The sequence below is a fragment of the Ovis canadensis genome, chromosome 13, assembly GCF_042477335.2.
Source record: "Ovis canadensis isolate MfBH-ARS-UI-01 breed Bighorn chromosome 13, ARS-UI_OviCan_v2, whole genome shotgun sequence".
Taxonomy (NCBI): Eukaryota; Metazoa; Chordata; class Mammalia; order Artiodactyla; family Bovidae; genus Ovis; species Ovis canadensis.
In genome coordinates, this window is record NC_091257.1 from 71805902 (window position 1) to 71819437 (window position 13536).

Sequence of the window (13536 nt, forward strand, 5' to 3'; positions counted from 1 at the left end):
ATGCCCCCCCAACAAGCAGCAGCACGCAGAGTGGGGGAGACCAAGACCACTTCATCCAAAAATGCTCTAGGAGTGCCCAAAAGATGAAAGAGTCAGGGTCTGGAAATTTTTAAAAAATACACAAGACGAAAACACCAACTGCACTTCAGGATATGGTGAATGGCAGGTTGCCACGGCAACCAGAGGCTGAATTATTCAGCAAGTGAAGTCAGAAGAATCTCTGAAAGGAGGCAAAACAAAGACAAAGGATCCAATTAAACCACTTCTGTAGGGAAACAAACCAGGCAGCCGGGAGGGCTGTGTATGCCACCCCCCCCGGGTTGTGATTCCTCAGCCATGGCCCCTCTAGGTCTAATTCCGGGCTTGCTTTTCCATTTTTAAACATGGTGACTCCAAGATTTAAAACAAGCTACAGACTCAGTGATTAACGGAGGAAGTCTAGTCCAGAGCCTGGCTTTGGGGTACCACTTAATCAGAGGGACTTCGAGGTCCCAGCACCCTACCTTTTCCCACTTCCTGTCTGCCCTGGGAGACAGGAGTGGAGTCCCCAGAGTTCTCTTAAGTCAAGCATCATCGTGATCATTTTGTTTTCCTTGAATCACATGTACTTACAATGCTTATTATTTTTTCTTTAATTTGCTTAATATCTCATTTTGAAGGAAAACTTGGTTTTGTTTGAGCGTGTGCGTGCTAAGTCATTTCAGTCGTGTCTGACTCTCTGTGACGCTATGGACCATAGCCCGCCAGGCTCCTCAGTCCATGGGATTTTCTAGGCAAGAATTCTGGAGTGAGTTGCCATTTCCTCCTCCAGGGGATCTTTTGGACCCTGGGATCAAACCCGCATCTCTTAATATCTCCTGCATTGGCAGGCAGGTTCTTTATCACTTGCCCCATCTGGGAAGCCCCTGGTTTTGTTTAGCAAATAGAAAACCATTATCAACTGGCACAGAAGACAACTGCAAAAGCAACGTGTGTAAAAATCTTTTTTTTTTTTTTGACATCTTGGCAGGGGAGGATGCTTTAAGACTGGGTGCAAATATTATGAACCATAAAGTACATCAGGAGCCCGGTGGGCTGTTCATGTTTGTGTGTAAACCTCCATTGGACCCCAGCTGCACTCTCTCACCACACACTGGCCATGATTGAGTGAGCGTGACGACAGAGTTGTGTGGCCACAGCAGACACGGTAGGTCCCTGAGCGATGCTCGTATCTAGCTCTTCCCAGAAGTACACGATTGATCATCTGGTGACTTTAGAAATGAAGGGCTTTCACAGATCAAAGGGAAACATCAACAAAATGATGAGACCAGCCCCAAAGAGGGAGAAGAGGTGCCATTCACAGACTCAGGAGAGGGCTGGGAGCTGCGATTTCCAGAGCAGACTCAAGTCAGTAAGATAGAGAAAACTTCGGGTAATGGACAGGAAAGGAACTGAAAAAGCTAATGAGCACTAAAAAAAAAAAAAAAGTCTAACCTTGCTAGAAATGAGAGAGACGGAAAACCATGCCTCCTGTGGTAGTACATGGCATCATGAGACAGGCAGCTGGGACACAGAGCCTGATCGGCTGGCACATCCCTTCGGCCATGAGATCCATGCAGCCGTGTTCCCAGCCCTCCCTCCTTCCCACCTACATGCACTCATTGAGCACCTGGTTGGTATCAAGCCCAAGACAGGAAGAGGTCTGAGGATGCTCTCAGCGGTGTGTGGCTCAGGCGACCTCTCTCCCTCATTACCCACAGCACCGGCCTGCCCCTCATTCAAGTGAGATAAGCCTTTGCTGACTGACCAGACACAGAGAGACAAGTGCTTGGGGGTCTGACAGTCTCACTGCAATCAGGCTAGGAACATCCAACTTGGAGAGACTCCTTCAACTCATTAAAATCAGGGAATTCAATAAAGTCCCCCCTCACCCCAGAGACTGATCCTGGGTGGGGGTGAGGTTCATCAATCAGTATTTTAAAAAGCTTCTCCACCTGGAGCCCTGTTCTGGGTTGGGGGTCACCGATCACCATGGGCACCTCAACAGCCATCCACAGTGGGCACCCTTACCACGCAGCTCAGAGCCAACACAAAAGGAGGGGCTCCCAGGCCCCTCCAGCCACGGTGAGCACTGATTTGAAAAACGTTAGTCGCTCAGTCATGTCCAACTCTCTGCGACCCCATGGATGCTAGCCCACCAGGCTCCTCTGTCTGTGGACATCTCGAGGCAAGGATACTGGAGTGGGTAGCCATTCCCTTTTCCAGGGGATCTTCCAGAGGTTGAACTCAGGTCTCCCGCATTCAGGCAGACTCTTTATCATCTGAGCCACCAGGGAAGCCTGAGCACTGACTTCCTAAGCACCGCCACATGCCCCAGGCCTGCAATGCACCTTCCTTATGGGACCTCCCCGCAACTCACAACGACCTTGACAGCATCAGCACCCCACTTCGTGAATGAGAAAAGCAAGACCTGGAGAGGTGAGTCCATTGGCCCAACATTAGCACAGAGTGGTGATTCAAACTGGGACTATGTGATTCCAGGCCCTCAGGACCCCAGCCGGGGACCCCACAGCCTGAAGATACGTGAGCCCACTGCTCCTTCTCTGTGAGCCCACAGCTGGTGTCATCCCCATTTCACAGGCAAGAAAACTGAGACCCAGAGAAATGCAACATCTGGGTGATGTGCTTTACCCACTTACACTCACTGCCCTCGGCCCCGAAAAACCTGAAGTAAAGGCATTCAGAGGGTGACAAACTGGGCCCAAGCCCCCAGCAGGATGGGGAACAAGGGCCCATCTGCCTGCAGTGAGGCGGCGTAAGCCTCAGGCAGAGGACGACCTGCGGGGGAGTGGTCCTAGGCCAGGGGTGGCAGCGGCTCCGTCCCCAGGGGATGTGTGGTTGTCACAGTGGTGGGGTCAGGGGGGGCGGGCTGTGAGCATCTCCAGGGCAGAGGCCAGGGATGCTGCTAAACGTCCCACGGTGCATAGGACACCAGAGTCACCCAACCAAAACATTGGGACCCCTGAGCTCGGGAGCCCCTGCTTTCGAGCCCTGCTTCTCTGAGGGTGCCACAGACCAGCAGCACCGGCAAACTCCAGCCTGCCCCCCAGAGCTTGTCCAAACCACAGGCCCTGCTTCTACAGCCAGTCCTTCTCCGCCAGGAAGACTGGCCCCGGGCGGGAGGGACTCAGCAGTGTCCAGGGACACGTCAGTTGTCACAGGGGATGTCACGTGTCCAGGCCAGGGAGGCCGCCAAGCATCTGATGCCCCGACGGCCCCCCACAGCAAGAACCCAAACATTGACGGCGGTGGGTGCGACGCAGGGCTGGGCTGTGGGCGGGTGGGACCAGCCCCTTTGGGGCCCACGCACCCACGCTTACTTGGAGAGCTTCATTTCGATCTGCTGCCGGATCTCCTGCCGCTCCTCGTCTGTCCTCTGCGGGAAGATGTTTCGGTCCTCCAGCTCCTGCCTGCTGGGCCGGTTCCTCAGCTTCACCGCTAGGAGCTCCTTCTTGCATTTCCTCGGCAGGGTCCCTGGGAGAAGGGGTGATGAGATGACGGGTGTCAGGAGGTGCCGGCTGCCGGGGGAGACGCTCCCCACCCCCACTGCAGGGGAGACCCTGCACCAGAGCCAGGGGGGTGAGTCCGGCAGCTATGGTGCCCCGCAGAGAACGGCGGGCACAGCACTTCCTTTCATGAAGCCCCCTCATCCCACACCTTCCGTGGGTCGGACACCGATTCTGCATGCAGGTCTCCACTGACCATCATGAGAGACGCTTGCTGTCCCAGAGCAATTATCAATAGCACCACCTTCTCTTTTGAAAGTGTCCGAGTTCGGGTCATAAATTAGTTACTTTTATCCACGGTGGCCCTTCCCTTCCTCCCCACTGCCTGCTACCCCGTGGCCACCTTTCATTCCTGGAATATCCCAGCTCAGGGTCTCAGCAACATGTCCATCCAGTGCTGACCACCCCACTCTGCCTGGACCATCCTGGGCTGGCTACTGCCTGAACCATGTCGTTGGCCCCGGAACCCAGCCCTCAGAGACCCAATAGGTCGTCTAATCTCCATCACCCTCAGGATCAATTCCTCCCTTATCTGATCTCTTTCTGGTTCCTTAGTTTATCATCGTCTCCTCCACTAGACTGAAAGTTCCCTGATAGTCTGTTCTCCTGGGTCCTGGAACAGTGTTGATGCAACAGGTTATCCAGTCGAGTGAGCCTGACTCAGGGTCTAGAAGGCTGACACTGATCTTTACCTCCCGCCCCCCGTGTCCGGAAGCAGCAGAGTGACATCTGAGTGCACGTGAGATGTAAGATCTTAAGGAATAACGCTCAGATTTACCTAACACACTATCGACTGGGAGATTTTTTGCAGAAACTAGCACCTGTAGCTGGCAATTTACGTAAGTAAACATTGAAACACTCCAGTCACTAACTTTTGGGTAACAAAAGAAAGTGAAAGTGTTAGTTGCTCAGTCGAGTCTGACTCTTAGCGACCCCATGAACTGCACAGCCTGCCAGGCTTCTCCGTCCACAGAGTTCTCCAGGCAAGAATACTGGAGTGGGTTACTTTCTTTCTCCAGCGGATCCTTCCCAACCCAGGGATTGAACCCGAGTCTCCCGCATTGCAGGTGGATTCTTTCCCATCTGAACCACCAGGGAAGTTGGGTAACAGAAGTAGTAGTAACATCTCTCTCATCAGTAAGATGCTAATAGCAGAAATGGGGATTGGCTGCATTCAAAGTCAGAGAAGGGTCACGCCTTAGGTGCCAGGACACGGCACTGAGCCTTCTGAACACCAGAGTCCCTACCTGCCCCAGCCAGTGCACATGCTGACAACCGGCAAAAAACCCCAAGTATTAATACAACGTAGACTGTGATTCTGAGGGTGTGTGGTTTTGCACTTTCATTAGGGGATAGGTTTGATTCCTGGAGTTCAAACCGTCATCCAATGGTCATCCCACAGCTGGAGGCAAACTATGTAGTAAGAATCATGGCTCCCTAAAGAAAGTCAATTCCCAGCATGGGGTACGGATATGAAAAGTAAGAAATACCTCCAGCAAAGTGGTAGTTTAACAGAAATTTGGGATAAAGTAAGATACAAACAATCATACTTGATTGAAACTTGACTTTCTAATGTAAGCTTGTTTACTATGTGTTTCATAGACAAAGAGAAAAATAATGACCCCAGAAACCATTTCAGCCAGGACTCCAACCTGATTTTGCTTTAATAGCTTTATACATGATTGGAGCTCTGTATTTATAGAATCATAAAAGCCTAAAGCAGTCACACACATTTTTCTGTTGATCTCTGCTACATGGTCTGGGGAAAATTGAAAGCCAAACTGGCATTTATGAATTGAGGGAGCCTCAAAGGTCTCAGGACACGTCCTTCGTGAATGTCAAGGGTCTCATACATGGTGGGGAGGCGAGGGGGATTGCCATTTCAGATGAGTGTAACATGCTTAACCATGAAATGACACTGAAGGCAGTTTAATCTTTTCAGCTTTTGATAAAGAACGTCTTTAAGCCTACTGCAAATGTCTCAGGCTTGTCGTTACGAACTTTAAGCATATTTGTTCTTAACTGAAAGACCCTTTCATCAGAGATTTCTACATGTGATGAGAATTCACTGCACAGAAAGTCTTAGTTCTAAGAGTGAGTAATTCTCTGCTTAATCTTCCAGCCTCTATGAGCACAGCTTGGGCACCTATAGGGCCATTATGAAAATGTCTGGGCTGACAGTCTTTCCCAGGCTATCGGGGGTTACCAGGTTTGGTTACTGAAAAGTCAAAGAGAAATTTCCAGACAAATGGCTTAAAGGTTTTACATGAATTTGAGTGGTACTTCTACCAAACTGACAGCATTAGTCTAAATGAGCAGGTGATCCAGAGTAAGGTGTGATGCAAAGAAACGGAGGCCAGGAAACTTCCCTTCTTGACTGTGGGGACCATCGTCTCCACAAGTGACCCCAAACACACTTGTGCTCCTATCTTTGGAGCCAGAAACACCCCTTCCAAGAGTCTGCTCCCAAAACAAATGGGACAAGCACATGAAACACACATACGAGGGTGTCCACCCAGCCTTATTTACAAAATAAAGAAATTAAACATAGTCAACTCATAGGAAAAGTCCCTGATGCTGGAGAAGACTGAGGGCAGGAGGAGAAGGGGGTGACAGAGGATGAGATGGTTGGATGGCATCACCAACTCAATGGACATGAGTTGGAGCAAACTCTGGGAGATAGTGAATGACAGGGAAGCCTAGCGTGTGGCAGTCCATGCGACTGCAAAGAGTTGGACACAACTTTGTGACTGAGCAACAACAAACACAGCCAAAATATCCCAACAAGACAGCATGTGCCAAATTACGGTGCGTCATCTGAGTATTATCAACCTATTAAAAACGGTGGTTGTTGTTGCTTACTCACTCAATCGTGTATGATTCTTTGTAACCCCATGGACTGTAGCCCACCAGGCTCCTCTGTCCATGGGATTCTCCAGGCAAGAATACTGGAGTGGGTTGCCATTTCCTTTTCCAGGGGATATTTCTGACCCAAGGATAGAACCTATATCTCCTGCACTGGCAGGCATATTCTTTACCACTGAACCATCTGGGAAGCACCGATTAAAAACAGTGGTATGTTCACTATTGAGAGACAAAAAGACAGTCACGATACATTGCTAAGAAAAATAACTTGTAGGAAAATATGCACCTTATAGATAGATTAAATCTGTATCTATATTTGCATTTAATTTTGTAAATATATACAATCTTCTTATAAATCAGCATAGAGACACTAGAAATGGACTTTACCTATTAATTTATCTGTATTTTATTTTCAATCATCAACATGGTTTCCTTATCTCTAAATAATTGTTTAAAAAGACAGACCTTTGTGGAGTGAAAGTAGTGAAGACAGTAGAAAATTCTCCTCTCCATAAGAACAGCAAGAAAATTGCAAATATCAACAGGGTCAACTTCTTCAGAATTCCATAAATTAATTTAAAGCAGCACAGGGGGTCTTTATTCAAGAGGAACTGGTGGAATCTCAGTGAGAATGTTTTGCTCCATCCAGTCCCCTGCCCCTCTCTCGGATTGGAGCACCCTCGCAGCAGTTTGCTGTCTCCTGAGGACCGGGTGCCTGGGAGCCACTGTGGGGAGAGGAACGGCCCTCATCCCTAAAAGAGCTGCATCATTTGACCTGCCAGAGGTACCCTGAAGTCCCCACCCCATCCAAGGCTGCCTGCCTTGGATCTGACTCAGAGCCGGCCCAATGCAAAACGTCTTCTCCCTGGGGGCGTTGGTTGAAACAATAGTCTTTCCAAGCACAAGGCTTTCATTTATCTTCAGACCACTCTTGCTCAATACTCTATAGAGTTCTTAATTGGCCAAAGTAATAAAAACCAATGCATGGGCCAAAAGTACTAAGTCAGTTAAAAGTAAAACCTTGGACTTCCCTGGCGGCTCAGTGGTAAAGAATCTGCCTGCCAGTGCAGGAGACACGGGTTTGATCCCCGGTACGGGAGGGTCCCAGATGCCACGGGGTAACTAAGCCCATGCAGCACAATGACTGGGCCTGTGCTCCAGAGCCCGGGAGCCACAGCCACAGGGGCCCATGTGCTCTAGAGCCCATGCTCCACAACAAGAGAAGCCACTACAGCGAGAAGCCCACACACCACAACCGGAGAAAACCCACGCTGCAGCGAAGACCCAGAACAGCTAAAAATACATAAATAAGTAAAATTATATATAAAAAAGGACGGCACAGATCCAGTTCCGCTCCAGCCAATGCTGGAGAGCCTTTCCCAGGCACGGTTGGCTGGCAGGCAGGGCTCAGCAGGCACGGTAGGCAAAGCTGGCTCTTCTCCCAGGACCCAGCATGGCCAGAGAGCGGCAGACCCCAGAGGTCCGGACTCCACCTCACCAGGCAGGGGGCAACCTCCTGACTCCATGCAGGCTCACCACCAGCGAGTGCGGAATGCAGAACATCCCCCAGCCCTGTATCATCAGCGCCATCATCCACCCAGTAGGGAAAGGATGCTCGTGGGGGATGTCAGGCCTTGGACCACTCTCTTCCTTGTCAAGCCTACCCCTTCTCTCCCTACGCACTGCACTGGTCGGCATCCTCTCATCAGTGTCACTGGCTGGTTCTTCATCATCCCCTCTCCAGATAAGGGTGTGCCCAGGACTCAGCCCTCAAACCCTCCTTCATGTTTGCTTCCTACATGACCTCACCTGCCCCATGACACTAGAGACCAACTACTAACACTCAGATTCTCCCTCTCCAGTCACATCTTCTCTCCTGAATCCATGCTGCATCTTCAGGCTGTCTCCACTCAGGTCCCAATCAAGCATCTCAAACTTAGCATGGCCATAACCAAGCTCCTGTTTTCTTGCTGAAGGTTAAGCAACAGAGCCAAGATTTATACCTGGGCTTGACCCCAGCATCCACACTCTTAGCTGCGACCTTCATGGATCTATTAGGTCTGGCGTGCTGAGATTCATGGGGTCGCAAAGAGTCGGACACGACTGAGCAACTGAACTGAATTGACTGAAGGCACCATTTCTAGTGGACCTGTTGTTCCTGCTGCACACCCAGCCCAAGAGGAGAAATGGCCAGGTGGGGCATACCCTGCCGAGCTCACCTGGATGAAGGAGATGTGAAAACAAGCACCTGTGATGATCTCAAACACATGATGTGTGTGCCTATTTGCACACTCTCACAACATATCCCAATTATCTGTTTGTGTGGCTTCCTCTAACCATGGTCATCATCCAAGCTTGAAACATTTTCACTCAATGGAGGAAAACAAATCTGGTGAGCTCATCCACAGAGAGGATTCTGCCATTTTCATTTCGTTTCCTGCACAGACTCAGGAAATGTCTGCTGAGTTCTATAGTGCGGGCAAGAGAAAATGGGCCACACAGGGAGGGGACTTAGTCAAGATCAAGGAAGGATTTCTAGAGGAAGCAGCAGGGGGCTGGATCCTGCAGGGAGGACTCCCTTTGGGGTATTTGTCATATCAGAACACAGTTTGTTCCATGGAAGGGTGTGCCATGAAAATTTATCCAGGGCTCCTAAGGAAAAGTGATGATTTTGACTTCTACTTCTGGAGTAATACATGCTGAATTTCCCACCCACAAATAAACAAAAATAAAAATATATGAAATAGTGGTTCTGATGACACTGGGAAGGATAGTGACCCTTGAGATGGGAACCAAACAGTGAGCTCTATGATCACCCAGCTGACTAGGTCTTGAGGTCATGGACCAGGAAGAGGCACCAGGAAGAGCCTGGAAAGCCCGTGAGTGAAGAAGATGAAGCCTGAAGACCAAGGAGACGGAGAGAGCGAGAGTCTGCAGGGTAGGGGTGGGAAGGGGGAGCAGCACAGAGAGGCTGGAGATCTGAGAAACTAAAGAGCAGATTTAAACCCAATGAAATCAAGGGACCTGTGAAGTGTAAACAGTCTGAAGAGCTTGAAAGCGAAAGTGACTGTGTCCGACTCTGTGCAACCCCACGGACTGTAGCCCGCCAGGCTCCTCTGTCCATGCGATTCTCCAGGCAAGAATACTGGAGTGGGTGCTAAGTCGCTTCAGTCATGTCTGACCCTTTGCAGCCCCATGGACTGCAGCCCTCCAGGCTCCTCTGTCCGTGGGATTCTCTAGGCAAGAATACTAGAATGGGTTGCCATTCCCTCCTCACAGGATCTTCCCAACCCAGGGATTGCTCTCAAGTCTCCTGAATTGTTTTCAGGCAGATTCTTTACTGTCTGAGCCTCTGAATAGCTTAACTAAAGGCAAAAATTCTCAGGAAGGACAAAAAAGCAAGCACAAACTATATGCTGCCTACAAAACATGCATTTAAACAAAAACACAAGAAATAAATATCGTATATTAACGCATACATGTGGAATCTGCAAAAACTGATATAGATGATCTTCTCTACAAAGCAGAAATAGAGATACACATGCAGAGAACAAACATGGATACCGAGGGGGAAAGGGGCTGTGGGACGAATTGACTTTGACATATATACACTATGTAGAAAATACATAACTAATAAGAACCTACTGTGCAGCACAGGAAACTCTACTCCGTGTCTGTGGTGACCTTAATGGGAAGGAAATTCAAAAAACAGAGGGGATATATGTAGATGCACTTTGCTGATGCACTTTGCTGTACAGTAGAAACCAACGCAACATTTTAAAGCAACTATTGTTGTGGTTGTTCAGTCACTAGGTTGTGTCTGACTCTTTGCACCCCCATGGACTGCAGCATGCCAGGCTGTGCTCCTCTGTCCGCCACTATCCCCTGGAGTTTGCTCAAATTCATGCAAAGCAACTATACTCCAATAAAAACTTTAATAAATAAAAAGATGCAAAGAGATGAAAATTACAAAGGGAAAAAGTACCTATTCTAAGATTAATCAAGAGAAAGTTGAAGTGGTCCATTAATATCAGCCAAGGGAGATTCCAAAGCAAAGAGGCTTCTCAGGGATAAATGGGATCATCCCAAATGACAGAGGGACAGCTTGTCAGAAAGACAAAACAATCCTAAATATTTATCACTCTATTATAAGAGGTTCAAATATATGAAGCAAAAACCAATAGAACTGAGAGAAGAAATACATAAATCTATAGTTGGTGATTTCAGACCTCTGAGTAATTGACAGAACAAGTAGATAGAAAATGTGTAAGAATATGGAAGATGTGATCAACACTGTATCGAGAAATCTGATCCAATTAACATTTATAGAAACACTCTAACACACTACAGAAGAATACACATTCTTACCAAGAGCACAGGCAATATTTACCAAGACAGACATACTCTGGGCCATAAAGCAGATCTCAGTAAATTAAAAAGTCCTCAAGTCATACAAAGTATATTCTTTGGCCAGAGTGGAATTAAACTGGAAATTAATAACCAAAAGATCTCTAGAAATATACCCAAATATTTGGAAACTAAATTTTAAAATTCTGAACAACCCACAGTCCCAAGAAGGTATCACAAGGAAAAGTAGGAAGTATTTTGAAGTAAAAATAGATACAGCATGTCCAAGTGATATTGGGGGCAATTTACAGCATTAAATGCCTATATTTGAAGAGAATAAAAGGCCCAAATCAATGACCCCTGATTCTATCTTAAGAAACTAGAAAAAGAGCAAATTAAAACCAAGGATGTAGAGAAGAAATAATAAAGATTGGAACAGAAACTGATGAAACAGAAAATAGAAAAACAATAAAGCTAATGCTTTGAGAAAAGCAATAAAACCAATTAAACTCTAGGCAGACTTCTCAGGGGAAGTGGGGAGATAACAGTGAGAAGGGAAGAGACACAGAGAGAGAGACACACACACACAGATTATCAGTGTCAGAAATTAGATGGGCAATATCCATCTAAACACAAACCATTAAGACTCACTTAGGAAGATACATATAACCGGAATAGATCTGTTATCTATTAAATAAATACAATTTCTACTTTAAAACCTTCTCCCATTAAAAAAAAACAAACACCTGCAGCCCAGATGCATACATTGACAAACACTGTGAAACATGTAAGAAGCAAATTCTAATTCTATACAAAATATTTCAGAACACTAAAAAGAAGGATAGATGGTAAAACTCATGCTATGAGGCTAGAGGCGTCAAAACTAAGAAAGATACCCTAATAAAGGCTATTAAAGACTAACAGCCCTCATGAACAATGATGTAAAATTCTCCACAAAACAGTAGCAAATCACATCCAACAATTGATAAAAATGATCAACTGGGAGGCAAGGTGGTTTAACATTTGAAAAGCAACTCATGTCATTTGCCAAATTAGCAAACTTTAGAAAAGAAAAAATATACTATTAGATCACCCTTTGATTTATGGGGTGCCGACTCTATCAGAGCAGACTGGCCCCCCTGGGCTCTTCCTGGTGTCTTACCAGTGAGTTAACAAGAGGGAAGGTTAAGTTCATGGAGGTGGGAACTGTCCCAGGCAGGGCTCAGGCAGGCTGCCTTCTAGCTCAAAGAAGCCTGATCTCTCACTCAACTATGAGAACAGTGCAAACAACCAAAGCCCAACTGCGTCAGTTAGAGGACAGGATCCCCTCCCCGCACCCACATCTCATCTCCCGCAGAAACCACTACGGATGTTTTGTGGGACTTGCTTCCAGACCTAATTCGTCTGCCGTTAACAACTGACACCCCCATTTAACTGTTTCACAGAAGTGGGATCGCACCACACACAGCACAGCAAAGGCTGGCTCGCTCACACATCTGATTCTAAAGCAGGACGACCTGACCCAACTCTCTCCCTTCACTGGCTCCAGATACTCCCTGAGTGTGGATGTCCCCTGATCCCATTACTTGTTGATCCAGCTCCCCTGTGCATGGACATCTAGGTTAGTGCTTATTCTGGCTCTTTTAAGCAAAGCTTTAGGGACCGCCCTCATTTCTGTGCTTCCCTGCGCATGAATGAATATTCCCATCAGCTCCATTTCTGGAAAGGCAAGCATTCCTGAGCCAAAGCTGCTGTGTATTTTAGGTTTAGACAGACACTCCCCTCCCTGCTCCACCCTGGATCATCTCGTCGCTATTCCTCCCAGAATCCCAGTCTTGAGTACCATCTTGAGAAGAGGGAGGAACATAAATGGGGTCATGTATAAATATGAACAGAAGGCTGAGGAGTTAAAAATAAAGTCAACGCGAGATCTTTTTCTTAATTAGTCACATTTCAGAATTTATCCTAAGGACATACTCGTGGAGATGTACACAGTCTTAGCTACAAAGATGCATATCCCCACACCACTAAAGCAGCCCTTTCCCCAATAAATGGCATGTCCAGATTGGTGATCCTGGGGGGCGGGGGGTGGGGGGAAGCCTCAGGCCATGTGAGTGGGGCGAGGAAGACATGAATGTTCCCCTACCTGCCACGAGCTACAGGGGCCCCAGTGAGAAGCCCTCACACCTGCCTTGGCACAAGCATGGATGCTGTGGGGCTGTCTTAAAGCTGCTGTGGATTTTTTGGTTCAGATATTATACTTTTTAATTCTAGAATTTGCATTTGGTTCTTTTTTTTTTTTTTTAGTTTTTTATTTTTTAAATTTTTAAATATTTAATTGTTACATGCATTCCCAAACATGAACCCCCCTCCCACCTCCCTCCCCATAACATCTTTCTGGGTCATCCCCATGCACCAGCCCCAAGCATGCTGCATCCTGCGTCAGACATATACTGGCGATTCAATTCACATGATAGTATACATGTTAGAATGTCATTCTCCCAAATCATCCCACCCTCTCCCTCTCCCTCTGAGTCCAAAAGTCCGTTGTACACATCTGTGTCTCTTTCCCTGTCTTGCATACAGGATCGTCATTGCCATCTTCCTAAATTCCATATATATGTGTTAGTATACTGTATTGGTGTTTTTCTTTCTGGCTTACTTCACTCTGTATAATCGGCTCCAGTTTCATCCATCTCATCAGAACTGATTCAAATGAATTCTTTTTTACAGCTGAGTAATACTCCATTGTGTATATGTACCACCGCTTTCTTATCCA

At 47.3% G+C, this 13536-nt stretch overlaps 1 protein-coding gene across 1 annotated transcript in view; it reads right to left on the reverse strand.

Annotated features, from left to right (window-relative positions):
• PHACTR3 (phosphatase and actin regulator 3) overlaps nucleotides 1-13536 on the reverse strand; it is a 206961-nt gene that overhangs the window by 35266 nt on the left and 158159 nt on the right. The window contains exon 8 of the mRNA XM_069548203.1: nucleotides 3360-3513. Coding sequence (XP_069404304.1) covers nucleotides 3360-3513 — 154 coding nt within the window. The remainder of the gene's footprint in view (nucleotides 1-3359; nucleotides 3514-13536) is intronic.